Source organism: Schistocerca serialis, chromosome 8, assembly GCF_023864345.2.
Source record: "Schistocerca serialis cubense isolate TAMUIC-IGC-003099 chromosome 8, iqSchSeri2.2, whole genome shotgun sequence".
Taxonomy (NCBI): domain Eukaryota; kingdom Metazoa; phylum Arthropoda; class Insecta; order Orthoptera; family Acrididae; genus Schistocerca; species Schistocerca serialis.
The window spans coordinates 453,091,634-453,119,241 of record NC_064645.1 but is presented as its reverse complement, the minus strand read 5'-3'; the positions used below and the strand labels follow the sequence as shown (position 1 = coordinate 453,119,241).

General features: G+C 40.0%; 1 protein-coding gene across 1 annotated transcript in view; it reads right to left on the bottom strand.

Annotated features, from left to right (window-relative positions):
• LOC126416644 (transforming growth factor beta regulator 1-like) overlaps positions 1-27,608 on the bottom strand; it is a 77,155-nt gene that overhangs the window by 12,326 nt on the left and 37,221 nt on the right. The window contains exons 5-6 of the mRNA XM_050084437.1: positions 20,332-20,477; positions 14,862-15,093 (exon numbers count right to left, since the gene is read on the bottom strand). Coding sequence (XP_049940394.1) covers positions 14,862-15,093; positions 20,332-20,477 — 378 coding nt within the window. The remainder of the gene's footprint in view (positions 1-14,861; positions 15,094-20,331; positions 20,478-27,608) is intronic.

The window sequence follows — 27,608 nt, the reverse complement described above, 5'->3', positions numbered from 1 at the left end:
CTGTGCTCCACGGTGGCAAAATCTCAGAAAAATCATTCAACAACTGTCAACCAAAGATCCCGAGCCAAAGCCAACAGGCAATACCTCGACAGGTGACTATGAAAGCCTCAACAATTTTGTACGAAAGCCTCAACAATTCTGTACTATGCATCTTTCTTTTTGGGTGGGTGGGTGGGAGATTTTAAGTTTGCACAGATGCTTTGACCAACTACAGAAGAAGAAAGTCAATTTTCTGTCCTGTCTCACTGGATGTGGGAGGACATTACATTATGCCACAACGGGTCATGAGCAGCAGACTTTGCTTACAGCTATATCAGCTATTTTGTGTCCTAATTTCCCACATACTTTGCTACCAAGTGGAATATTACCTCATGCTGTATGTGAAGGTAGTAGATCTGAAGTAGTTTCTCTGCTTTACATACACATTCAACAGATCTGGATTGCTCTCAAGGTGTCAGAATAGATTAGTGTCTCTTAGAGTCCAGTGTCCACAGGACTGTGTGTGCCTGTGTCATATGCAGTGAATGTTTTCTACAAGCAGATTTTAAGGAGACAATTGGGGCAAATCATGCAAACACCAAGGCTGTCCCCATAATTAAACAGATAAGTATAACTTAACATATGACACTGTTTTTATGTGTTTACCTGCTCTGTAAATTAAATCTGGGATATCCTCTCATACACTGGTTAACTGTGGACCACAGGAAAGTTCATGTGCCTGCCACACCATGTGGAGATACCACCAAACAGCTATCAGCAACTCATCAGCTTCAGCACAGAGGCTGTATCTAGGACTGTATATACAGGCATCTGAAGAAGTAAAGCTGTCCTCAAACAAGTGGCTGGTTTGAACACTACAACGGCTTACTAGGCTTGGTCCTTTGGGAGATGGTATGCCACTGACCTCTTCCAACCTGTGAACTCATTTACTCATCCACAACAGGAGGACCTACAGTACAATGTGGACTTTGAACAATGGCACAACATGGTATTTTTGATATAGCTTACCCAATTCATTTCCCAAGACACCAACATCAGGCATACAGGCCTTGTCGATCCGTACACCTAGTACCCATAATCAAGACATGTGCTGCCTGATTATGAATGTTTGTAACTGAAGTACTGCAAGATATTATATGCTCTCAAGGCACTTGCCTTCAAATCCACTGGATGTGCTCCCCAAGTGAGTTTGTTGTCAAATATGATGTCCACAAACCACAAAAAAACATTCACATTCATAACAGTTTTATTTATTTTTATTTACACGTCAAGTTCTGTAGGACCAAATTGAGGAGCACATCTCCAAGGTCATGCAACATGTCAATACATGATATTACAACTTAAGGGTAATAACAGACAAAAATAAAATGTTTATGAATCTGAAAAAAGTCAAGCCTTAAGTTTAAGTAAATGCAATCAACAATACAACAAGAATCAACATAATTTTTCAAGAAATTCCTCGGCGGAATAGAAGGAGTGATCCATGAGTAAACTCTTCAGTTTTGATTTGAAAGTGTGTGGATTACTGCTAAGATTTTTGAATTCTATTGGTCTTCTTCTTCTTATACTGGCCACACAAACTGCAGCCGGTCCTTGGCCTCACTCACTTTTCTGTCATCTGCATCTTCATCTCCCAGACCCAGTATCTGCACGTCTCCCATGGTATTGTCCTTCCATCTCATTCTTGGCCGTCCCAGTGGTCTCTTTCCTCCAGCTTCTCCATCCATTACAGCCTTTATTACTGTGTTCTCCCCTCTCCTCCTCATATGTCCGTACCACCTTAGTCTTTACACACGCTACAAGGTCAGGCAGTGTGTATAATTGTCTGAGTTCTCCGTTTTTCCTTATTCTCCACTGTTCATTTTCTTTCACTGGTCCATATATTTTTCTCAGTACCTTATTTTCAAAATTGATGAGTTTTTTCTCTGTTTTCTTTGTCAGGGTCCATGTCTCACTTGCATATCACACTACTGGCTTGATTATGGCCTGATATATTCTTATTTTTGCCTGCCTAGATGGTACCTTCGATCTTATGATGTTGTGCATAGCTCCTAGACATCTTCCTCCAGCTTGGATTCTTGTTACTATCTCTTGTTCTATAAGATTTTGTTGGTTGATGTTGACACCGAGGGACGTGAATGAGTCTGTCTTCTGTATTGTTATATTTCCAATTTTTAGATGGTTTGGTCCTAAATGAGCTATTCTTTCTACTACCATGAACTTTGTTTTACTTTCATTTATCGTTATATCTACTTTCTTAGCTTCTTACATTAGCATAGTCCCCATTTTCTACAGTTCTTCCATGTTCTTTCCTATCAGCACAATATCATCCACAAAAGCCAGGACATTTATCTTTTTTACTATGGTGACTCCCACACTTTCACATGTTACTGTCCTCAGGTTCTTGTTGAGGGGACAAATTTAACAGGTGGATCAGGTGATAGAGAATGTAGGTTCACTTCGTAAAGACTTCACAAAGGAAGATACCATGGTAATAGTGGGTGAGGTGGGCAACAGTACAGGTAGGAACCCTAATTATTCAATTGAGAGTGACCTGGTAAAGATAGCTTCAGCAACGAGACATACTGGTGTTGGGCTTGTGTCTGTTCTGAGGCACCATGACCGGCCTCACTGAAACTCTTCTGTTAGGAGAGTTAATTTAGAGGTGGAATGCCAGCTTGGATCAGATATGGGATCTCATATTAGCGAGGTTGCTGTTGACTCTATCAGCAGGTGGGAGTATGCTAGGCACGGCCTTCACCTCAACAGGAAGGGGAAGGGAAAGCTGTCTGGACTAATAGCAAATAACTTCAGGCGGGGCATTGTCACAAGCGGTAAAGTACCAGTGACGGAGGGCAGAAACAAAAGATGTTCTGAGACAGGCTGAAAATGACATTCACGTTGATAAAACAGGCAGCTAGAAAGCAAATTCTAATGTACACAATTCATGCAGACAGCCTCTGATTGAAACCAGAGATACTCAAAAACTGGCAGGAAAATTAGGTTCATCCAGTTGTAATTCAGCCACAAAGTCAGTAATCGTTATTGCATTAGAATATACCAGTACTAAGGGATAAGTTTAATGAGTTGCTTATTTGTGTTGAAGAATTAGAATTGAGCAAACCTGTTGATATAATCTGCCTCTCTGAACATCATATGACCACTGGTATAGATATGTCAAATGTTACAGAATTCAAGCTAGCTTCTTACTTCTGTAGCACTTAGAAGCTTGTGCACAGAAGTAGTATTTCACAATACATCCTTTACAATAGTAGGTATAGACAGATCACCTTCAGAAAATTTTAACCTCTGCATAAAAAATCTGGAAGCTCTGCTGTCCCATCTCATGGTAAAAAACAAGGAAATAGTGGTTGCTGGTGATTTTAATGTGGGTTTAATGAAAAGTTCTGTCAGTGAACAATTATTGCAGTCAGTAACACTATCATTCAATTTAGTTCCTACTGTGAACTTTGCTACTAGGATATGGAAATGCTCTGAGCCTGCTATTGATAATATCTTTGTAGACAAATCTAGGGAAAAAAGTAATATCACAAAACCAATATTAAAGGGGTTATCTGGTCATGACAAGCAGCATCTTGTGTTAAATGTTGAAACTCGTCAGGATAAAAAATTTATTAAATTGAGTACAGGAGGGTAATAAATCAAAAACTGAGACATTCAGGAAATTGCTTAAAGACATGAACTGGATAAATGTTTACAATATTTCTGACTCAAATGGAAAATACAAAGTGTTCATTAACAGAGTTACCTCCACTTTTGAAAACTGTTTTCCCCTAAAGATAATTCAAATCACACAGAAGTCAAAAAATAAACTGTTAATTACACAAGGAATAAAGATATCATGTGGGACAAAAAGCAGACTGTATCTACTGCCTAGGAAAAACTCTGGTGTTAGAATTGTACTGTATTACAAAGAATACAACAAAATATTGAACCAAGTAATACAGAAATTGAAGCACCTTTATTATGAGAAAAAGATAATCACATCAGGTAACAAAATAAAAACTGTATGGGATATAGTGCAGACAGAGACAGGTGGGGCCAAAAAGGAGGAGGAACAGATAGCTCTAAAAATAAATGAGACTTTGGTAACAAGTACATATAGTGTTGCAAACCTCTTAAACAAGTACTTCATTTCTGTTACTGACAGCTTGGGGTTATCAGGTTCGGTGAACAGTGCAATGGTATCTGAGACCAGTCTTTAAAAATAACTTCAGTAAAATAGAAATGACACTCAAGTCTCCCAAAGAAGTAACATATGTCATAAAATCTAAGTTAATCAAAGAGTGCTCATGCGAACTGAGTTCTATCTTAAGTTATTTGTATAATCAATCTCTTAGCAATGGAACAATTTCCAAACTGGCTAAAATATGCTGAAGTTAAGCCTCTTTACAAGAAGGGGGATAAAGAGATACCATCAAACTATCAATCAATTTCACTTTTGCCAGCTTTCTCAAAAATATTTGAAAAGGTTGTGTTCAATTGACTCCTTAAGCATCTGACTTCAAATAATTTATTGGCCATGTCACAGTTTGGATTTCTTAAGGGTTCTGATATAGAGAAAGCTGTTTACATTTACAGTGGGAATGTACTTAATTCATCAGATAATAAATTAGAGGCTACTGGCATTTTCTGTGACCTGTAAAAAGCCTTTGACTGTGTGAACCACAGCATTCTCTTAGTAAATTAGAATATTATGGTGTCACTGGCAATGCTGCAAAATGGTTTGAGTCTTATCTATCCAACACAAAACAAAGGGTGTTGCTGCGAAATACCTGTACAGTAAGCAGTCAGTCTTCATCTGACTGGGAATTAATTACATGTGGTGTTCAAGATTCCATCTTGGGTCCATTGCTTTTTCTTGTGTACATTAATGACTTCTCACCTGTTACATTGCCAGACACTAAGTTTGTTTTGTTTGCAGATGGTACAAACATTGCAATAAGTAGCAAGTCAAGTACAGATTTAGAAATAGCTGCTAATCAAATTTTCACTGAGATTAATAAGTGGTTTAAAGCTGATTCACTGTCATTAAACTATGAGAAGACCCATTATATGTAGTTCAGAACATGTAAGAGATTTCCTTCCAGCGTGTGTATAACATATGAAGACATGCAGATTGAAGAGGCTGACAGTGTTAAATTTTTGGGATTACAACTCAATAATAAATTCAGTTGGGAAGGGCATACCACAGAATTGCTTAAGCACCTAAACAAGTCTGCATTTGCCATGAGAATGATGTCAGAAGTGGGAGATATAAATATAAAAAAACATGAATACTTTGCTTACTTTCATTCTATTATGTCATATGGGATCATATTCTGGGGCAACTCATCAAACAGAGCAAACGTTTTTAGGGTGCAAAAGCTTGTGATAAGAATCATTTGCGATGTAAATTCAAGAAAATCATGTAGAAACCTGTTCAAGGAACTTTGTATTCTAACCACCAATGTGCAGTATATTTATTCCTTAATGAAATTTGTTGCAAGTAAAACATCTCTATTTCCAACCAATAGCTCAATATATAGTATCAACTTATATATATAGTAGTAACTTGGTTTAAGGTAAAGCACGGTTTAAACAGAGTTTTTTTGATAGGCACCTCCTTCTACTCCATAGATGAATATCTTAACAGAGACTGTTAAGCCAGCTTAAGTAAAAATATCTGTTAGATTTCATTTTTGACAGCACTTGGTCCCAACATGCAAAAGGTATTTTGTGTATGATAAATTTATTAATAGTGCATAACAGTGTTTCATTCTGACAGAAAGTTAATTCTGTAAATATTATCTGTTCCATTTTCCTGCTTTGTATTCACCTATTATGACAATCTCCTGACAAATGATTAGGGTAGTAAGAATTATATTCAAATATTTTATGTTTTTATGTTATACTTCCGGACATGTTCCACACCCATGAGGATCATCTCATTTTTTGGGTCTAAGGAATGAAAACTGAATCTAATATAATCTAACAGGGTTGGTTATATATGATCTCCCAGTCTCACTTCTGTTTTTACTTCAAATGCTTTTGAGAACTCCCCCTGTACTTTCACTCAACACTTTGATTCCATCACAAGCATTTTAGTTATCTTTATCAGCTTGTCAGGTAACCCATACTCTGGCATTATCCTCCATATTTCTTCCCTTACTATGCTGTCATATGCTTTGTTGAAATCCATAAACAGGCAAAAGGTATCATGAGTGTGCTCCCAGTTCTTATCTAATATTTGTCTTAGTGTGAATATTTGGTCAATTGTTGACTTACCTTTTCTGAAACCTGCTTGTGTTGTGTCTAACATCTTCTCGATGAGTGGGTTGAGCCTGTTCAGTATAATTCTTGATATTACTTTATAGCATGTGCATAGGAGAGATATCCCTCTGTAGTTCTGTGCCAGCATTTTGTCTCCTTTCTTGTATATGGGACATACAGCAGCAGTTTTCCATTCCTCCAGCACTATTTCTGTTCTCCATACCTCTTTTGACAGTTTGGTTAACCATTCATGTATCTTCTCTCCCCTTCTTTGATGAGCTCTGCTGATATCATGTCTATTCCAGGAGCCTTTCCATTTTTTTTTTTTTTTTTTTTTTTTTTTTTTTTTTTTTTTTTTTTTGTCTCCTTCACCGCCATCAGAGTTGATTCTTCAACTAATGGTTGTACGTTTTGATTGTATTCTGCCTTGTTTTCATTGTTGTAGGTGTCTACTGGGTTGTTCAGCAGTTCTTTGAAGTACTTCCTCCAGTTTTCTAAATTTCCTTCATTCATAGTGATCAATTTTCCATTCTTGTCCTTCATTATCACAGCCTCAGCTCTGTACTCTTTTCTATAGCCATTCATTGTCCTGTAAAACTTTTTACTTTTGTTCCGGTTATAGTCCTCCTTTGTCTGTTTATATATGAATGCTCTTTCCTCTCGTCTTGTTATACTCTTCATTTCTCTCACAGCTTTCCTGTATGTTGTTTGGTTTTCATGGCTGTCGTTGTTGTTGTTGTTGTTGTTGTTCATCACTGCTTGTCTGGCTTTCTTCCTGTCCTGTACTGCTTTTCTACATGTTTCATTGAACCATGATTTGCACTTTATATTGCTATTATTACTATCATCTCCAAGTAGTTAATGCGCTGTCTCCCTCATAACTGTTGTCATCTTCTTCCATTTTGTGTTGATATCTTCACCTTATTTTCTATTGTTGTCATTCTCTAATTCAGCGAATCTATTTTTTAGCTTAATCTTAAACTGTTTATTCACCTCCACAACTCTTTTAGCCTACTCACATCTACTCTTTGGGTTCTTTAACCACTGTTGCTCTTACTTGGTGGTTTTGGTAATGACTGTTTCATCTTTATTAGCACAAGAGAATGGTCTGATCATATCTCAGCCCCTCTCATTGTCCTAATATCTGTTATTGCTTTTTTATGTTTTTTCTCCATCAAAACATGGTCAATTGGTTACCATTGCTGTTCTTGTCCTATTTTGGCATTTAAGTCTCCCAGAACAATTTTGATGTTGTACTGTTGTCACCTGGAGTACATCTGGTCTAAAGTGTCATAGGACTCATCTTTTATGTCTTCCTCCTTGTCCTCAGTTGGGGTATGGACACTTACTAATGAGATATTTCTATTCTTGCCTTTGATTCTGGAAGAAAACTAGCCTTCCAGCTGGTCCCAAGCCTGGATAAAGTGGGAGGGTTAATCGTTGGGCTAACCATCCAATATTGTAAAAAACTGACGAATTCCTATACACTCACACTCAGCCTCGGATTGGAATGGATCTAATGGAAAATGACCCAAGCTTATGAATAAAGGACTACGAATAAGTACCTGGAACGTATAAACACTGTACACTGCAGGAGAGACAAAGATACTTGATGAAGAACTAAAAAAATACAAGATGGATATTATAGCCCTGCAGGAGATAAGATGGCCTGGACAAGGTATGCACAGAGCAAAAAGCTACATGATCATATACAGCGAAAACAAGCATGGTCACCACTTATTTGGGACAGGATTTACGGTTCATAATAAAATAATGGCCAATGTGATGACACTAGAAAATGTCAATGAAAGAATTCTAGTGGTAGGTAGTTGAAAATGGATGCAGCAGTATACTGCACGCCTCTCTGCACAAGAGTTAAGAAAGTCTGATCCAAATGCAGGTTTGATTTCCGCCGAGTACTAACTGAGTGAAAGCTGCTGATTTTTGGTAATAAGCTAATATTGTTAATAAGAAATGACAGTAAGGAATATATACATTGAGAGGCCAATGTCAAAATACCCAGACTCGTGAACAGTGGCCGACAAGAGGTTTGTGAACTTACACCACTTACTGCCTGAAACGCCCATTTCCGAGTCAAAAATATCCTTTTAGAATGGGAAGAGTTACCCCAAAATATAATACCATACAACATAAGTGAATGAAAACATGCAAAGTAGACTAATTTTTGTGTCGAACAATCACTCACTTCAGATACCGATCAAATAGTAAAAATGGCAGCATTAAGCCTTTGAATAAGATCCTGAATGTGGGTTTTCCATGACAGTTTACTATCTATCTGAACACCTAGAAATTTGAACTGTTTAGTTTCACTAATCATATGCCCACTCTGTGAAATTAAAATGTCAGTTTTTGTTGAATTGTGTGTTAGAAACTGTAAAAACTGATTCTTACTGTGATTTAGTGTTAGTTTATTCTCTACAAGCCATGAAGTTATGTCATGAACTGAACTATTTGAAACCGAGCCAACATTGCACACAACACCCTTTACTACCAAGCTAGTGTCATCAGCACACAGAAATATTTTAGAGTTGTCGTAATACTAGAGGGCACATCATTTATATAAATAAGGAACAGGAATGTCCCAAACACTGATCCCTGGGGCACCCCAAACTTGACTGTGTCTCACACAGACCCCACATTACAGCCATACTCAACACTGTGAATAGTGGCTGTCTGTTGCTAAAGTAAGAGGTGAACCAATTGTGAGCTACTACCCATATTCCATAATGGTCCAACTTCTGGAGCAATATTTTGTGATAAACACAATCAAATGTCTTAGTTAAATCAAAAAATACGCCTAGCATTCGAAACCTTTTGTTTAACCCATCCTGTACCTCACAGAGAATAGAGAATATAGTATTTTCAGTTGTTAAAAGACTTCTAAAGCCGAACTGTACATTTAATAGGAAATCGTTTGATGTAAAATGATCAATTATCCATACATACACAGCCTTTTCTATAACTTTAGCAGACGCTGATGGCGTAGAAATAGATCTCAAATTGTTTACATTATCCCTTTCTCCCTTTTTATAAAGTGGCTTTACTACTACTACTTCACAATAATGTAGTTGGTTTTTAAACAGGTCTACAAATAGTGAACATGAAGTGGCCTCCTTAGGACAACATTCTCCTATTCAAATCTGACTGAAAGAACTTCCTTTACTTAGTATCTGAAGATTCTGAAAAACTGATGCAGCAAAAAGGACTATGAAAATACAGGGAAACATCCCTACAAGCTCTCTGCTGGAGCTGTCCACAAATATTACATTTCTAAGTGGTACTGTTGGCTATATAAAGTTAGAAAAAGTCACTTACCAGATGTCGGTTGTGTGGGAAAGCCTGTTGTATAAACATCTCCAGTAGGATTGGGCTATTTATGATGGAATGATGCTCTAGCACCTATCCTACAGGACTAGTGATTATCACATGGGGAGGTTCAGTCATTCTGGTTTCATGAGGGACGTTAGTATTGCAACTGACTACAATTCTTGAAAATCTACAACATCCCAGACTTAGTCGAACAAGGTGATGTAATTTTGTAGATGACCTTGAAAGATGCTGCATTATGGGGCAATGCACTTTATAAGTAACTGAAGCCCCACGTATTGTCTACCACGCAAACACAATATTGGCTGCAAACAGCAACAGGAGGCAGGACTGCAGGCATCCTGTGGCGAGCACAGCATGAGGCTACAGAGCGCAGGTAAACTGCTCAAAATGGTTCAAATGGCTCTGAGCACTATGGGACTCAACTGCTGAGGTCATTAGTCCCCTAGAACTTAGAACTAGTTAAACCTAACTAACCTAAGGACATCACACACATCCATGCCCGAGGCAGGATTCGAACCTGCGACCGTAGCGGTCTTGCAGTTCCAGACTGCAGCGCCAGAACCGCGCGGCCACTTCGGCCGGCTAAACTGCTCAGTTGACGAGTAACACACAATAGCGGTACAGTGCTAGTGGTGTTGATACAAAGCACAATGGCAAAAATAAACAAAACAAACACTGAATAATATTTACAACAATTGCTGCAGTCGATATTTCATCATAAAGGAACTGAAGAAATTTCACAGAGTGAGAGGGAAGTGGTGGATGAAATATTAGCGTTCCTACAAGATGAGTCGATGGAATGCATGTGTTGTATACACTCGACAGTGCAGACAATGTACATGAGGAATTTGATGATGACAATACGTGCTTCACAAGTGAAAGTAATATTGAAAAAGGCATCGAGCCATGTAGTTTATCATCCTTGCTGGACAGGGAGCCATGAACCCCTTCTTGAGTAAAACATAGTAAAGGACAATGATTGTCCAAGGAGAGGGAACTAAACATAATTACATAGATGGAAGATCATCTGCATGTAGGTTATTAAAAAAAGTATGAACACATTTCAAATAAGTATGCAGTAATATGACCATGTAGAGCACAAGAAAAAGTATGGATATTCAATGGAGGATAAAGCGCACTTGTTACAAAACCTAGTGTTTACATATTTCGAGATGCTCGATACAATTTACAGGATGTGCGTGACAGTGACCTACTATGTTATGCACATCAAACTGTGTGCAACACAGATTACAGTGGCTTTGAGGAAAGCAGAGGATGGTTGCATAACATCAAACAGTGCTACGGAATTGGAAGGCAAACGATAACGAAATTTCAAATAAAGAGTCAACTTGATGATTCACAATAAACTGCTGAATCCGCCAAAATTCGTAGATGAGATAAACAAATTTATCTCATCATTCACCAAGCAACTTTTTTTCAACTCCAACCAATTGGGATTTGTAAAGGAAAAGCATATGAAAAGAACCCTGGAAATTATAGGTACCGAAAAAATTGTATTGAGATAAACTATCATCAATGCCTCAACATATTCATTTACAATTATGCCAACTGTAAATATGAATGGCAAACTGACTGGAAAGTTATTTATTGTGCTCCAAGAAGTTGCAGGTGCTCTGCTCCCTATGATTCTTTCTCGTACACGTGATCTTGCAAGAGCAGCAGGAATATTTACGTCACAACAAGCAAGAGTGGGAAAATGGGGTAAGAGAACTACAACTATGGTATGAGCACTGCTTTTGGCCAATAGCTGGTCAAAACAACTTATTTTTGCTCAGTTCCTGGTCTTCATATAACAATCATACTCCTTTACAAATTATCCCTCCAGTAAAGTGTGTGACATCCCAATTTGTACCACCTGGAACTACTGGACAAATTCAGCCTCTGGATGTTTTTGTTTTTCCGTGCCTATAAAACATATTATCATAGTCTCTGCAGCTGTGACTTGAGGGCTAGGCAGTTTCACAATGAGCTCTGCAACAGACTGTTTTGCATTTGGCTGCACGCAATCACATTTCAACAGTTCTCATCACCAATATGATTCTATATGCATTTTTTAACAGTGGATACCTAACAGAATGTCTTACACAGTTTTAGCTCCCAAGGCATTCGCCTTCAATCATGATGATGTGAAGTTTTGTAATCATGATGGCACACCACTTTTCATTCACTGTTCATAGTGCGAGTTAACAGTTTGTTTTGAACATTTCTTGAATGACAACAATGTCTGTCATCCCACAGAAGATTCCCCTGGACAGTCATTTTCTGTCACACTCCTGATGCACTTTGTGAGTCATTAGCAGCTAATACTTTTCCTGTTATAACTGTTAACACAACACTTTGAAATGAGCATTGCTAAAGACAGAACTCAAGGGGTTCCTTGTGAGATGAGACAGCAGTTAAGTCCTCCTCCTCTCTCTCATACATATTGCAAGTGTCCCTCTCACCAACAAATTGTGGAAGCAGAAGTCTGGATCCTGGCTGGTAGCAGTGGTCACTAATCCTGACATAGCACTTGGAATGTGACTCAAGCTGATCAGGAGAAATCCCTTATTGATGACACCACCATCTGTTCACCTCCAACCTACTCAGAAATCCAAATAGTCTTCCATTCTGTAGTCAACTTTGCAAAAAATTCATAGCGTCCAGAAACCGACACTATAAATATCTCTTTGACAGTTTTTTGATATTTCACCTTTGGTACTGTTGCCTTCAATACAAAGACTGATTTGATGCAGCTCTCCGTGCAATTGTATCACATTCTACAATTTTTATCTGCTACCACTTACTTTCAAGACCAAATCAACTATTCATTGATGCCTCTGGGTGTGTTCTATAACCTATCCCTTCTTTTAGTCAAGTTGTGCCATTGATTCAATTCTATGCCTCTTCATTAGTGAGGGTGAAGGGATACAGCTGTTGCTGCTGCTGTTGTCTTTAGTCTGAAGACAAATGAATGAAATAGCTGCACTCACGTGTCTCCCTGTTTGAGTTAAGTACAGCTCATGATGTGTTTTAAGTACTGCTCATGATGTGTTCCTCCCCCCTGGCCCCCTCTGCCAAATGCACAATGCAGTAGCACGAGCAGCATCACTGTCAAGCAGTGCGCGCGGAGGTGCAAATGCAGAAGCGAATGTCTATGCATTGTGCTATTGAAATAGTGATACATTGTACAACTTGTACATTAGGCAAACATTTATTAGTTTTTAATGTGATTTGTGTTCACTGTTGTACAAAAAAGAAGTTTCATCCCCTTCTTCACCCTATTAACAATCATTTTTGAAAAAATAGCCTGCATTTTTCCTCAGAGTGTAAGTGGTAGGAGGAGAGGACAGGTTTGCTGAACAATAACAGGGGTGGAAACCTCGGAATAGGGATATTGGTATGGGAATGTCATAGGATTTGACAAGGATGTTACAAAGCTTAGGATGGTAGTGGAAGTTGACAGTAGGTGTTGTTTTTGTTGTTGTGGTCTTGAGTCCTGAGACTGGTTTGATGCAGCTCTCCATGCTACTCTATCCTGTGCAAGCTTCTTCATCTCCCAGTGCTTACTGCAACCTACATCCTTCTGAATCTGCTTAGCATATTCATCTCTTGGTCTCCCTCTACGGTTTTTACCCTCCACGCTGCCCTCCAATCCTAAATTTGTGATCCCTTGATGCCTCAGAACATGCCCTACCAACCGGTCCCTTCTTCTTGTCAAGTTGTCCCACAAACTCCTCTTCTCCACAATCCTATTCAATACCTCCTCATTAGTTATGTGATCTACCCATCTAATCTTCAGCATTCTTCTGTAGCACCACATTTCGAAAGCTTCTATTCTCTTCTTGTCCAAACTATTTATTGTCCATGTTTCACTTCCATACATGGCTACACTCCATACAAATACTTTCAGAAACGACTTCCAGACACTTAAATCTATACTCAATGTTAACAAATTCCTCTTCTTCAGAAATTCTTTCCTTGCCATTGCCAGTCTACATTTTATATCCTCTCTACTTCGACTATCATCAGTTATTTTGCTCCCCAAATAGTGAAACTCCTTTACTACTTTAAGTGTCTCATTTCTTAATCTAATTATCTCAGCATTACCCGACTTAATTCGACTACATTCCATGATCCTTGTCTTGCTTTTGTTGATGTTCATCTTATATCCTCCTTTCAAGACACTGTCCATTCCATTCAACTGTTCTTCCAAGTCTTTTGCTGTCTCTGACAGAATTACAATGTCATGGGCGAACCTCAAAGTTTTTATTTCTTCTCCATGGATTTTAATACCTACTCCGAACTTTTCTTTTGTTTCCTTTACTGCTTGCTCAATATACAGATTGAATAACGTCAGCGAGAGGCTACAACCCTGTCTCACTCCCTTCCCAATCGCTGCTTCCCTTTCATGCCCCTCGACTATTATAACTGCCATCTGGTTTCTGTACAAATTGTAAATAGCCTTTCGCTCCCTGTATTTTAGCCCTGCCACCTTTAGAATTTGAAAGAAAGTATTCCAGCCAACATTGTCAAAAGCTTTCTCTAAGTTTACAAATGCTAGGAACGTAGGTTTGCCTTTCCTTAATCTTTCTTCTAAGATAAGGCGTAAGGTCAGTATTGCCTCACGTGTTCCAACATTTCTACGGAATCCAAACTGATCTCCCCCGAGGTCGACTTCTACCAGTTTTTCCATTCGTCCATAAAGAATTCGCATTAGTATTTTGCAGCTGTGACTTATTAAACTGATAGTTTGGTAATTTTCACATCTGTCAACACCTGCTTTGGTGGGATGATATTATTTAAGGGTTTCAACTGAGACATTTGAGAATGTCATATCCTTACCAGAGAATTGTACTGAGGCATTTGAGCTCTGGATGATGTTAGGTGACAAGGTGATGCTAACTTCACTATTCTCATTTCTCTCAACCCCCTTCTACTTCTCGTCTGTCCAATGATCTCAGGATTGAGTGTGGTGTAGTGCTTGCCAGTGTGTTACCTTTGACCTCTCCAATGCCCCCCTTCCCCCCCACAACAGCTGGACCTCTTTTATTCTGTGGTCTTCTCCTGCTTTCTATCTTCCCCCAGTCTATCCCTAATAGTTCCAAACTAGGATAGTTCTTTCTACTTTTGTGTGTGTTTGTCATCACTACTTGAATTTTATCTGCTGAAAATAAACACCATCAACTGTTTCTCATTAAGTAAAAATATTCTTTGTGCCAGTTGTATCACATTACCTCAAATTTGCTCCATCTGTACGCCGAACATTTTCTAGTGCCAGGTGAACTTTGTATAAGATTCTGAATCGTTGGATGTGCAAATCCAAAGAAATCAGGGCCCCTGCCCTGGGTGTTGACCACATCAATTCCAACAGCCATATTGATGCGGCGTAATAGCAATGAGTGGCATTCACTTGCAGAGCTGCCAACAAGAGGGGCTCCTGGATCATTATCTGGCACAATTTCAAACCTGAAAATACATTTTAAAAAACTGGATGTTACAAAATGATGAGAAACAAACATATCTAACCTGAATGTCATCAGCACCAATACTTAATCTTTATTCTGAATAGTAAGATAGTACTTTCTATCTTAGTAATAGGAGGCAGCAACTGAGTAAATAGTCCAATTTATGCAATACATTTAAAATAATATGGATTAAATTATGAGATAGAAATCTTGGAATGCATCACTGCACAGGGTGAACTAAATATTTAAGGCCAAAATAATGCACCTATGATAGATGATCCTAAACTTAGTGCAAGTTTATTGCTGACATAAGCAACTCACATCCAATTTAATAGCAACAGTTCAATGGGGTAACTCCAGTCTCAATACATGCATTACAAATGAATCAAGATCATTTAGTCCCACTGCTTGCAAATGTTGCCTAATGTAGAAATGTAGGTGTGTAATTACTGCACCATAAGAACTTTCCACAATGTGGCTTTACACTGACAGCTTATTTTCCATCTTTGTAGCCACTCTTCCTCTGACTAAGACATGACTCTGTGGCTCAACAGAGTCTTTGTTGGCTGACATAATTGCTAATTTGCTTGTCTAAATTCCCATGTGCCCAAGTAGCTGGCAGAGTAACACCTCCCACCCCTGATTTTACAGGTTATATAGCTTGAAGAGCTTTCTGTAAATCAAAGCACACGAGGTATTTTGTAGTAGGAATATAATGCACCAGCTCCAATTTCCTAAGGATGACATGTAAGTTTGTATCAAAAGACATAAACAGATCTTCAGGATGAACTCAAGGAAAACACCTGAACAGTCAAGAAACACCCTACTTCAACCCATCAGCAAACAGTGACACACTGTTGTAGTGTTCATTTACAGTTCCATAAAACAATGGAATAAAAAGACATACATGACTGCACACTGAATGTCAGAAAATCAAAAATAATCCTGGACCTCTTCAGTTGCCTTCAAACCGCACTTAGAGTTATTATTCGTCATACACCAAATGCCACTAGTTCATACTCTGTATCGGCTGGGTCACTCATGGATAATTTGTGATAATCATAGTTCAGGGCTTTCCATTGCCACTGCTGGAAAAAAATTACAAGAAACAATAATATAGTTTCTAAAATTATCCTGAACAAAGCTGTTCAGGCCCACTTGGAAGAGATCTAATAAATTAAGCTTCTAAGTCTCCCTGGATAAAATCTACAAGCTACCTCCGACACTGATCACAATTTAGTGGTGGCCAAGAGATGAATTCACATATGAAGGAGATTGGTCACGCAAAGTGGGCAGAGTCCTAACAGTGGGTACAGTGGGTACCCTGGATTGCATCTACACTGATACAAGGAAGGCAGGTCAGAAGAAGAAAACAGACAACAGCAAGATGTCATGCCAAAATATGGTTCAGAGCTGACAATGATGTGTGCCAAGGTATGCCAAAGTGTGAAATACATCACATTATGAACTATAGATTTTATAACATTATTTTCAAAAAAACTGTACAGTTAACTCCACATGGAATTATGGCAAACTTTGTATAAGGCACAATTTTCTGCCGCACTGCCACTGTCTACCTCTTTCATTGCAGTAAATAATATCTGTTCACTAAATTTGAAAAATAAATATGAATATGTGTATGAGTTCAAGTGGTTGCCAACATGCTAAAAAGAAAAAAAAGAAAAAATCACACTGAATACAATGCCTAGTAAAGCTCTGAGTTAAAACTTCCTCTGGGTTTATGATTATATAATGCATATAGATCTTTATTATGAAACGGACAGATTGCTAATCACCACAAAGATGACACACTGAGTTGCAGACAGGCATAACAAAAAGACTGTTAACACTGAGCATCCGGCCAAACTCTTCTTCAGAAAAGAAAACGCATTCCAGAAATAAAACACACACCAGAAAACACACCTCATGCACACATGACCATAATCCCCAGCTGCTCCAGCCAGGTGCAACTGCTGTGTATAATGAAAGCAGCAATCTGGAGTGGGACAGGGAAGTTGGAAGGACAGTAGAGTATGGGTGGGGGGAGTCAACTTAGTCTCTGGCAGAGCAGGAACTGAGCATGCAGGGCCTAGGTGGGGGCAGTACGAGGCTGCCAGATGCAGCATCGGAAGGCTCTGGGTGAGGGAGGTGGGAGGAAAATGGAGAGCAGAAAAGGAGAGGAGCAGAGAAAGGGAAAAGACCTGAGTGCGTTGGCAGAGAGCATCGCACAGTGAGTGTCAAGGCAATAGGACAGAGGGGGCAGAATTTGTTGAGTGGAGAGTGTGGGGAAAGTAGACTACCATTGATTAAGGATGGAGTACTTTTGAGAGTAGAGAATGTGGTGTAAGGATAATCCCCAACTGTGCAGTTCAGAAAAGCTGGTGGCAAAGGGAAGGATATGACTTTCTCAAGTCAACCCCTGAAATGAGATCATCCCTTGACAAAATTCTCCCCACACCACCCAGAGTTGCCTTTCGTCGCCCCCCTAACCTCCGTAACATCCTTGTTAAACCCTACAATATTCCCAGACTACCTTCTCTACCCAGCAGTTCCTACCCCTGTAACCGACCCCGCTGCAAAACCTGCCCCATGCATCCCACCACAACCACCTACTCCAGCCCCGCTACTGGTAAAACATACACAATTCTAGGCAGGGCTACGTGTGAAACTACACATGTCATTTATCAACTGACATGCCTGCACTGCACAGCCTTTTACATCGGCATGACAACAACTAAACTGGCTGAGCGCATGAACCGACACAGACGAACTGTCCGCCTAGGAGATGCCCAATACCCAGTAGTGGAGCATGCCCTCCAGCATAATTCTAGGGACCTAGGAACCTGCTACACCGTATGTGCCATTTGGCTTCTCCCACCCAACACCAGTCCCAGTGAACTGCGGAGATGGGAACTTGCACTCCAACACATCCTTTCATCCCGCCATCCCCCTGGACTGAACCTACGTTAAACAACCTCACTACCATTCACTCTTCAGTCTTCTCCTCTTTCCCTTTCCTCTTTAGCCATTCACACATCTTTTCATCCTACATAGTTGTGTTTATCTTTATACTATATACCTCTTTACTTCTGTATGCATCCTCTTTGGTTTGAAGCTGGCGCAGTACTTACAGTAGAATGTCTTTGGCTTCCCTCTGACAACCATGCTCCATCCTTGGTACCCTCCATATTTTCCTTTCCCTGTTGCTTCATAACCTGGGTTGTGAGTAACTGAATCTCCTTTCCCTTCTTCCCTTTCTTTCCCCTCTCTCCTCCCCGATGAAGGAACATTTGTTCCGAAAGCTAGGAATGTAAATTTTCAGTTCTGTTTATGTGTATCTATCGGCTGTACTGAGCTGAGGTAAGTACTGGCCAGCCCCTCTATCTCTTTGTTAGTATTTGTTTCACAAAGAATGAGTATAGGGTTTCTTGACCCTGAGTCCAGGTCATCAAGATATTATCATTGAACCTGAACCAGACCAGGGGTTTGGGGTTTTGGGAGGCTAGGAAGTTTTCCTCTAGATGGCCCCTAAACCAATTGGCATAGGAAAGTGCCATGCAGGTTCCCATGTTTATGCCACAGATTTGTTTGTATATCTTCCCTTCAAAGGTGAAGTTGTAGTGGATTAGGATAAAGTTAGTAAGGCATGTGAGAAATGAGGTAGGTGATTTGTAGTCTGAAAGACATAGAGAAAGGTAGTGTTCAATGGCAGCAACATTGTGGGCATGAGGGATATTGGTGTAAAGGAAAGTGGAATCAACAGCGATAAGTAGGGATCCAGGAGGTAAAGGTTGGGGTTGATGGAGTCTGTGAAGGAATTTGGTTGGTATCTTTGATGTGGGAGGCTAACTCTTTGGCAATCAGTTAGAGGTGTTGGTCAATGAGGGTCAAAATTCTTTCACTGGCAGCACAATATCTAGCCCCAACTGGCATCCAGGATTGTTGGGTTTGTGGATTTTTGGGAGCAAGGAGAACGTGAGTGTGTGGGGTGTCACAGGGGTGAGAATGAAAATGGATTCACAAGCGGGGTTCTGGGGAGGGCCTGGAGATTTGAGGTTATGTTTCACTTCTGGGATGGTACTACTCTGGCAGAGTTTAGGAGAAGTCAGACAACTGGTACAGGCCTTCCACCAGGTAGTCACTGTGATTCATAACACCAGTGGTGGAACCTTTGTCTGCAAATTGGATAATTAGGCCAAGACTTATTTTGAGGCTGTGTATGGCTGTCCTTTCATCTGTGGAAAAGTTGGTTTTCTTAGGATGGGGCCTGCGGAAGGATGGACATTCTCCACTCCCAAAATTATTCCAGCCTCAACCTATGGTAACCTACTGTCCCCACACACTCGACCCAACAGTTTCTTCCCCCTCTCTCCTGTTACCTCCTTCCAATTCACGTCCCCTCACCCGCATTGTGCAGTGCTCTTTGCCGACACACCCATCTTCCTTTTCCCCTACTTTGCTCCTCTCCCTTTCCACTCCCTGTTTTCCTCCCCCCTCCTCCCTGTGCCTGGTAGCCTTGTCCTGCCACCATCTCATCTCTGCATGCTCCGGCTGGCAGTAATGACTTCTCTCCTCCCTATTCATACCCTGCTAAGCCACCCCATCCCCTGTCTTAGATGGGACTACTGTTTTTGTTCAATGCAACAGTTGCATTCTGGCCAGGGCGACCAGAGATAGTGGTCACATGTGACTGAGGTGTATGTGCTTTTTGTGTGTGTTTTTTCCTTTTCTGGCTGGAAGCTCAATGTGTAACAGTCTTTTTGTAATGCCTGTATGCAACTAGATGTGTCATCTTTATTGTGATTAGCAATCTATCCTTTTCATAATATTGTTGTTATTCCAACCTGGGCTTTCCACTGTTTGACATATGAAAGGAAACGAAATGTCATGTGGCAAGGGCCTCCCAACAGGTAGACCTGTTTGCCTGACGCAAGTTTTTTGAGGTGGCGCCACTTTGGCGGCTTGCACGTTGATGAGGCTGAAATGAGGCGGATGAAGACAACACAAACACCCAGTCCCTGAGTAGAGAAAATCTCCAACCCAGCTGGGAATCGAATCGGGCCTCCCCAGGCATTGTTTGACATATAAGTCTTTTTTACTTGTTGTTATTAAGCAGCATGGGTCAGAACATAAAGCTGGCAAACATGAGACACCCCATCAGGAACATGTAAAACACTTACATCGTGACAAAATAAGAGAAAATATAAGCTCAGATTCAATGGCAGTTACATCACTTTACCTGGGTAATGTTCCTCCATCAAGAACCTTGCAAGTGTACACACATTTCTTTTCTGGGTCTAGAAGGCTCCCATAAACTCTTGTTGAGCAAAAACCCACAGGAAAAATGAACTCTTCTGTATGATAATCAGGTCTATCAGACACAACCTGCAAAATTAAACAACAGTACACAGTGTTACCTGCCACTAAAAAGTTTTAAAACTAATATCCATAACTATAAAAGAGTAGTATCGTTAAGGTAACTGTGTTGAAGCAGACTGGGAAGAGAAATTGACAGTGATCCTCTTGAAGAAGGCATTCAACATTCCTCTGCTACAGCAAAGGGAAATTATGGAAAATCTAAATCAGAAAGACTGGCTGGAGATTTGAACACCACTCATCCAAATTGTAAGTCCTGATAACAGATGGAACATAAGCTCTAAAAGCTAAGAATGGATGAAGTAGCTGGTATTGGTCTTAATGACTATATCAGCCCAGTATTTAATATGAATGATTTACGGAAAACATGAAATGCAAGTTTTCTGTTTTACACTGAAAAGCCACAGAAACTGGTACACCTGCCTAATATCGCACAGGGTGCCCACAAGTACACAGAAGTGCCGCAACACGATGTGGCATGGACTTGACTAATGTCTGAAGTAGTGCTGGAGGGAACTGACACCGTGAATCCTGCAGAGCTGTCCATAAATCCATAAAAGTGTGATGGGGTGGAATGTCTTCTGAACAGCACGTTGCAATGCAACCCAGATATGGTCAATAATGTTCATGTTTGGGGAGTCTGTGGCCAGCGGAAGTGTTTAAACTCAGAAGTGTGTTCCTGGAGCCACTCTGTAGCTATTCTGGACATATGGGGTGTCACATTATCCTGCTGGAACTGTCCAAGTCCGTAGGAATGCACAATGGATATGAATGGATGCAGGTGATCAGACAGGATGTTTACATAACTGTCAGAGTCATATCTAGACGTATGAGGGATCCCATATGACTCCAGTTGCACATGTCCCACACCATTACAGAATCTCCACCAGCTTCAACAGTCCCCTGCTAACATGCAGGGTCCATGGATTCATGAGGTTGTCTCCATACCCATATATGTCCATCTGCTCGATACAATCTGAAACAAGACTTGTCTGACCAGGCAACTCGTTTCCAGTCATCAACAGTCCAATGTCAGTGTTTACAGTCCCAGGCGAGGCATAAAGCTTTGTTTTATGCAGTCATCAAGGGGACACGAGTGGGCCTTTGGCTCCGAAAGCCTATATCAATGATGTTTCATTGAATGGTTTACATGGTGACACTTGTTGATGGCCCAGCACTGAAACCTGCAGCAATTTGCAGAAGGGTTGCACTTCTGTCACGTGGAATGATTCTCTTCAGTCGTCATTCGTCCAGTTCTTGCAGGATCTTTTTCTGGCCGCAGCGATGCTGAAGATTTGATGTTTTACTGGATTCCTGATATTCACAGTACACTCGTGAAAACCCCACTTCATCACTACCTCAGACATGATGTGTCCCAATGCTTAAGCGCCGACTATAACAACATTTGCAGACCCACTTAAAGCTTGATAACCTGCCATTATAGCAGCAGTAACTGATCTTACAACTGTACCAGACACTAGTTGTCTTACATAAGCATTACCAAATGCAGCCCCATATCGTGCCTGTTTACGTATCTCTGTATATGAATATGCATGCCTGTACCAATTTCTTTGGCGCTTCAGTGTATGAAACAATTAGGAGGGTTGACTGAAAAGTAACGCCTCCACCTTTGTAACTCTTCAACAGTTGGCAGCATTGGTATGCGGCAGGTACTGGCTTGTTCCGTAGCCTCTTCTATACAGCTCCAGTTGGCGAGAAGGCTTAGCATTGAACAGTTGTGTTGTTACAGTGTAAAGTATGGAACCCTGCACAGATGGTCGGTCAGCGTGATTTAAGCGATGTGCAGTTGTTGAATTCTTGATAGCAGAAGGTGACACCCCAAAGGAGATTCATCACAGAATGAAAGCAGTTTATGGTGATTGTGTTGATGTGAGTACTGTATGTCGTTGGGCGAGTAAGTTTAAAAATGTTGAGGCGGGAACATCTGACCTGCGTGACAAACAAAGAGTTGGACATCCTGTGACAGCAACCACCGAGTTTCACAAGCAAAATGTTGACAGATTGATTCAGGACGATCGTTGTATCACTCAGAGACAAATTGCAAGCACAATTGTCATTTCACAAGAATGTGTGGGTCACATTATTGCTTTGTTTGGCCTTCAGAAGATCTGTGGGTAATACTGACTCCTGAAATGAAAGCACACAGATTTGAAATTTGCCAGGAACTCCTATCGCATTACGGGAATGAAGGTGACGCCTTTCTCCATTCAACAGTGACAGGAGATGAAATGTGGGTACACCAGTATGACCCGGAGACGAAACGCCAGTCTAATGAATATCAATACAAAGACTCGCCCCAGAAAAAGATATTCAAGACGCATCCCTCAGCTGGAAAAATCATGGCCACAGTGTTCTGGGATGCAGACGGTGTTATCCATATTGATTTCCTTGATCGTGGGACAACAATAAATTCAGAGCGTTACATCACAATGCTGAAAATTCTGAAACGACGGCTAACAAGGGTCTGAAAGGAAAAAAGAAATGTTTTCCTGCAGCATGACAATGCCAAACCACACACTTCATGTGTCACCACAGCAGAACTTCAGAAACTGAATCTCACCACCATACGGCATTCTCCATACAGTCCAGATTCAGCACCGTCTGATTTCCATCTGTTCCCGATAACGAAAGATGATCTGCGAGGACATCATTAGGCTTCTGATGAAGACATCGAGGGAACTGTGAGACTGTGGTTGCAGAAACAGAGTGTCGACTTTTTCCGCGATGGCTTCAGAAAATTTGTTCACGATTGGCAGAAATGTATCCAATTGGCTGCTGATTATGTGGAAAAGTTAATATTAGTAATTAAAGATCACATTCTAAGGATTATTTCTGTGTTTGATTTATTAAAATATTCCCATCCAAACTCAATTAACAAAGGTGGAGGCATTACTTTTCATTCAACCCTCGTATTTATGAAAAAGTAATCGTGCTGCATTGTTAAACAGAGATATCCACAACTGTAACACAAGAAATAAAAATTATTATCATATTGAAGGAAATCAGCTGACAAAGAGCCTATAAAAACAAGATGTCTTCTACACAACAGTTTTCCAATCTATATAAAGATAACAGGAAACGTGTGCTCTAAAAAAATTGCTACTTCATTAAAACCTGTCCATATAGTGTTAATGAACACCTTGAAGCAAAAAATTATGGTAATTTTTCATATGTAACTCTGCAAATATGCAAAAAACTTTCAGAAAGCATAAAGTGATTTTAATCTTTGGTAATTATGTATGTATAACAGCTTTTTTTTAGATGCTTCTTTTTTAGAGGCTATTTTTGGAGAAATAAGTCATTATTTTACTGATATATGGATGCAGTTGTGTTTTGAAACTTGTAATTTTTCAAACTTCATGTAAGCTTGTCCAATACCATTGTACAGAATGGTCCATGGATACAAATACGTACACCAAATAAATATTGTAATACAAATAGCAGATGCAATGGCTAGAGACCATCCTTTATGGGATATCTGGGAGTACACATACAAAGGATGGCCACTAGGTTTCCTACTAAGACAGCAAGTGGCCAAAAGCCTGTTCTCAGTCCACCACCAGCATAAAGTGTGCCAAAGACTATACTTCTGTTACCAGTGACCGTGAAGTTGACTAGATGATTATCCCTGATGCTCTCAAGTCAGAGTGTTAGAACTCCTCCTTCAGTGACATCAAAGCGTGTCCACAGCCAAACAGCTTGCATGCCAGTATGTATACTAGCACGGTATACCTATTGACATCACCAAGATAGTTGTGAGCTGCCAGGTGAGCACTACATCTGAACCAGCATCAAATCAGCAGTTCATCGCCACCACCATAGTGTCCCTAGGGCTGACTCAACGTAGATTTTACTGAACCATTTCAACAAAATAAGTGGATGGCGGTAACAGATGTCCATTCACGTCTATCTGGGACAAATGCCCACACCTCAGGAGAAGCCACCACTAGGTGTTAGCTCATTTATTTGCAATGAGCTACAATTGTGATCTCAAACCATTTTTAACTTATGTGCCCTCAATGGCATACAGCATCATCTATCTGCTCGATCTACTCCCGTTCAATTGTCCAGCAGAACATCTGTTACAGATACATATGGTCCAGGTTAAGAATAGGGGGACAGCACAGGCCATGTTATTAAGAATGTATCATATTACACCCATCAATGCAAAACCTCTCTGGCTCCCTGGCACCATCATAAATTTTTAGAGTAAATCAATGGCCACTGAAAAAACAGAGGTGGGAATGGTTTGGAAATACATCAACCACATGTGCTACTGAAGGGTTTTGATGCCTGATGAGTCAATGTGCCACTGCCAGCAACAAGACAATGACAATGACCACCACCAGCAGCAGCAGCAGCACCACCACCACCACCACCACCACCACCACTACCACCACCATCAACAGCTACAGAGCCAGACTTAAATGCCAAGCCATCAGCTCCAGGACCACAGAAGTTTTTATGTGCCTGGACATGGAAATGGCTCGATAGAAGAGACCGTGGACATCATCGGTTAAGGTGCTCTGCCATAAGGAGCAGTAACTACGCACATATGACTGCCAGATGTGCAAGGCAGCTGTGAGGAGAATTACAAAAACAGCAATATAATCAACCATAAATGGAAATCAGTTCTCTTTGGACAGCCATTTCAAGCAGGTCATCGCCAGCTACACTACGTCACTGTCTTTCCACCTCATGGCTGCCAGCCTCTGAGTGCGACATTGCTCCACTGCACTAGATTCGGCTGAATTTCCACCCAGATGTACTGTCACGGGATGTTGACCCTGGCAGTTATACTTAACTATGGGTGGTAGACTCAGAAACATTTCCCCTGCATATCTGTAGCCTGTGTTTTGTAATGTTTGTTTTAGAAGCTTGCTGATATGATGTGATTTATGAGATTATTATTTTTTTCTGTCCATAATAAGATCGCACATCGGTCTCTCTACTGTAAGGTGTTTATATGCATCCCTTGTTCAGTTTCTTTTCCAGGTATTAAAAGTGTGAGACCATCATCCTTATCTTTCAAAGGAATTTTAAGCACTTTCTGTACTATGAGCATGAACTATTTTTTTGAGTTACAAATGTATCATTAATCCATACTAAGATCATACTGTATTATATTGTAAATTCAGTTCCACAATTAGTTTATTGCTTTCTTACATTTCCCAACTGCTACATCCACGAATAAGGCCAAACTTTGAATGCAATGCCCTCATATGACACCAGCTATTTTACTTCTAATCAGCCTAAACTGTGACCTTTCAAATGATGGTTTGTATTTTAGGGGCAGTGGTAGTGGTATAAAAAGTCAAAATTTCATGAAAATTTTCCAACAACTGTTACATTTTGTCAACAATCCTGCAGTATCTTTACAAACATTTGATTTCGAGCTCTTACTATGGTTCAGCTCTTTATCACTGATCTGTTTTGTGCACGTGCCATGTTCCAAATAGCTGCCGTATTTTTGTGTCAACTACTTTTTGAAATTGCACTGCAAAAACACATTTCTCACAAAATTAGACAAGATAAGTACAGAAATATATTACATTTCTGAAATGTAATTGAACTTACTTAACAAAAGGCATTTATTGTTAGTATTAATATAAACAGACAGCATCATTCCAATTGTAAATACATATCGGATCACATCAATGATGAGATTGTTATCTCTTCAAGAATAACCATTCAGATATTTGTTGTTTCATATTATAGTTGCTGGTCACTCACATATGTTCCTCCATCATTTAACCAACGAGAAATCACACGTTCAACTTTGAACCTCAACCAACATGCAGCTAAACACACATGTCTAATACACTTCCTCTGTTTTGCACAAAATAATCTCTTGGCCCTAAGCTGAAGAAGTATGGAACTCTAATCATACAGGAACCATGTGATAGATTTTTTTCCATCATTTCAAATATCCCTTAACTCTAGCAAGAATAGTCATAGGTATGCCACAACCTTTTTGAACTTATAGCTTGTAATCTAAGAAGAGAGATCATTCTGATCTCACTCTTAAGCCTGGGAATGATTTGTGCACCTCCAAATAGTTGTCACGCTGCTTCTTTGGTACACTGCATACAGAAAACATTTGACTGGATGGAGAAATGCTGTTTGGTGTAGGTTGATAAAACCAGAAAAAACATCAGATGGTTCCAATGGGGATTCAGAAGATTGTGGTTAAATCATTTTAACCTGATTCAGCTGGAAGCAGCAATCCAGATGTAATGTTAACTGAATCTTCCATCAGTTCTTGGCAGAACAACATTATAATCAATAAAAAGCACCAGTTTGCTTTTGTTCTACATTTTTACTTTTATTGTGTTAACCAATTTTTGGCTTACAAGGCCATCTACAAACATTTAATGTCTGAAGATGGCCTTTTAACCCGAAAACTGGTTAAAACAAAAAAAGTAATACTGTAGAACAAAAGCAAACTGGTGCTTTTCATTTATTAAGATGTAATGTTCCTACACAAGCAACACTTTAGCTGCCTTTTTCCTTATTGCAAAAAGCTTGTAATATAGGGTAGCTAAATTAAAACTGGACTGAAATGTGATTTGGCATTTCATGCCAGCATAATGTAACAATTAGAATGGTCAGTGGTGACCACCTCCAGAATCTTCTGTTAAGAGCAGTTCTCCTCCTGTTGATTAACTGAAACACACAATTCATGTCAGCTTTGCAAATATTTCCTGAGCCACGTTTACTTTGGCCACTCTTCACAGCAGGTATTCAGCACTTTTACTGCAACTACTCACTGAACCCTCCCACTATTACAAGGTGGGGAACCCTTAAAAGCAGTTTGTATCACATTCATGAGCCCTGAAGCTGAGTCAAGAATTCAGTTCTCTGAGGCACAATGTTCCACCATCGCTTATCCTGCTCACTGAAATATGTCTACAGTTTGCTATAATAAATGGCTAGCAGTGCTGCCCAATTATCAGATTGGGAACCTTGGGTTTACTAAACCTATAGTGAGTCCAGGCTGAGAAGAGTAACCTGAGAAGCTTACCAACTACAGTGACCCTGGGACCACACACAAATTTGTAATATGCAACACCCTGGATCAAGATTACATCTTGCCCCTTTTCCTCTATAATTACTGAC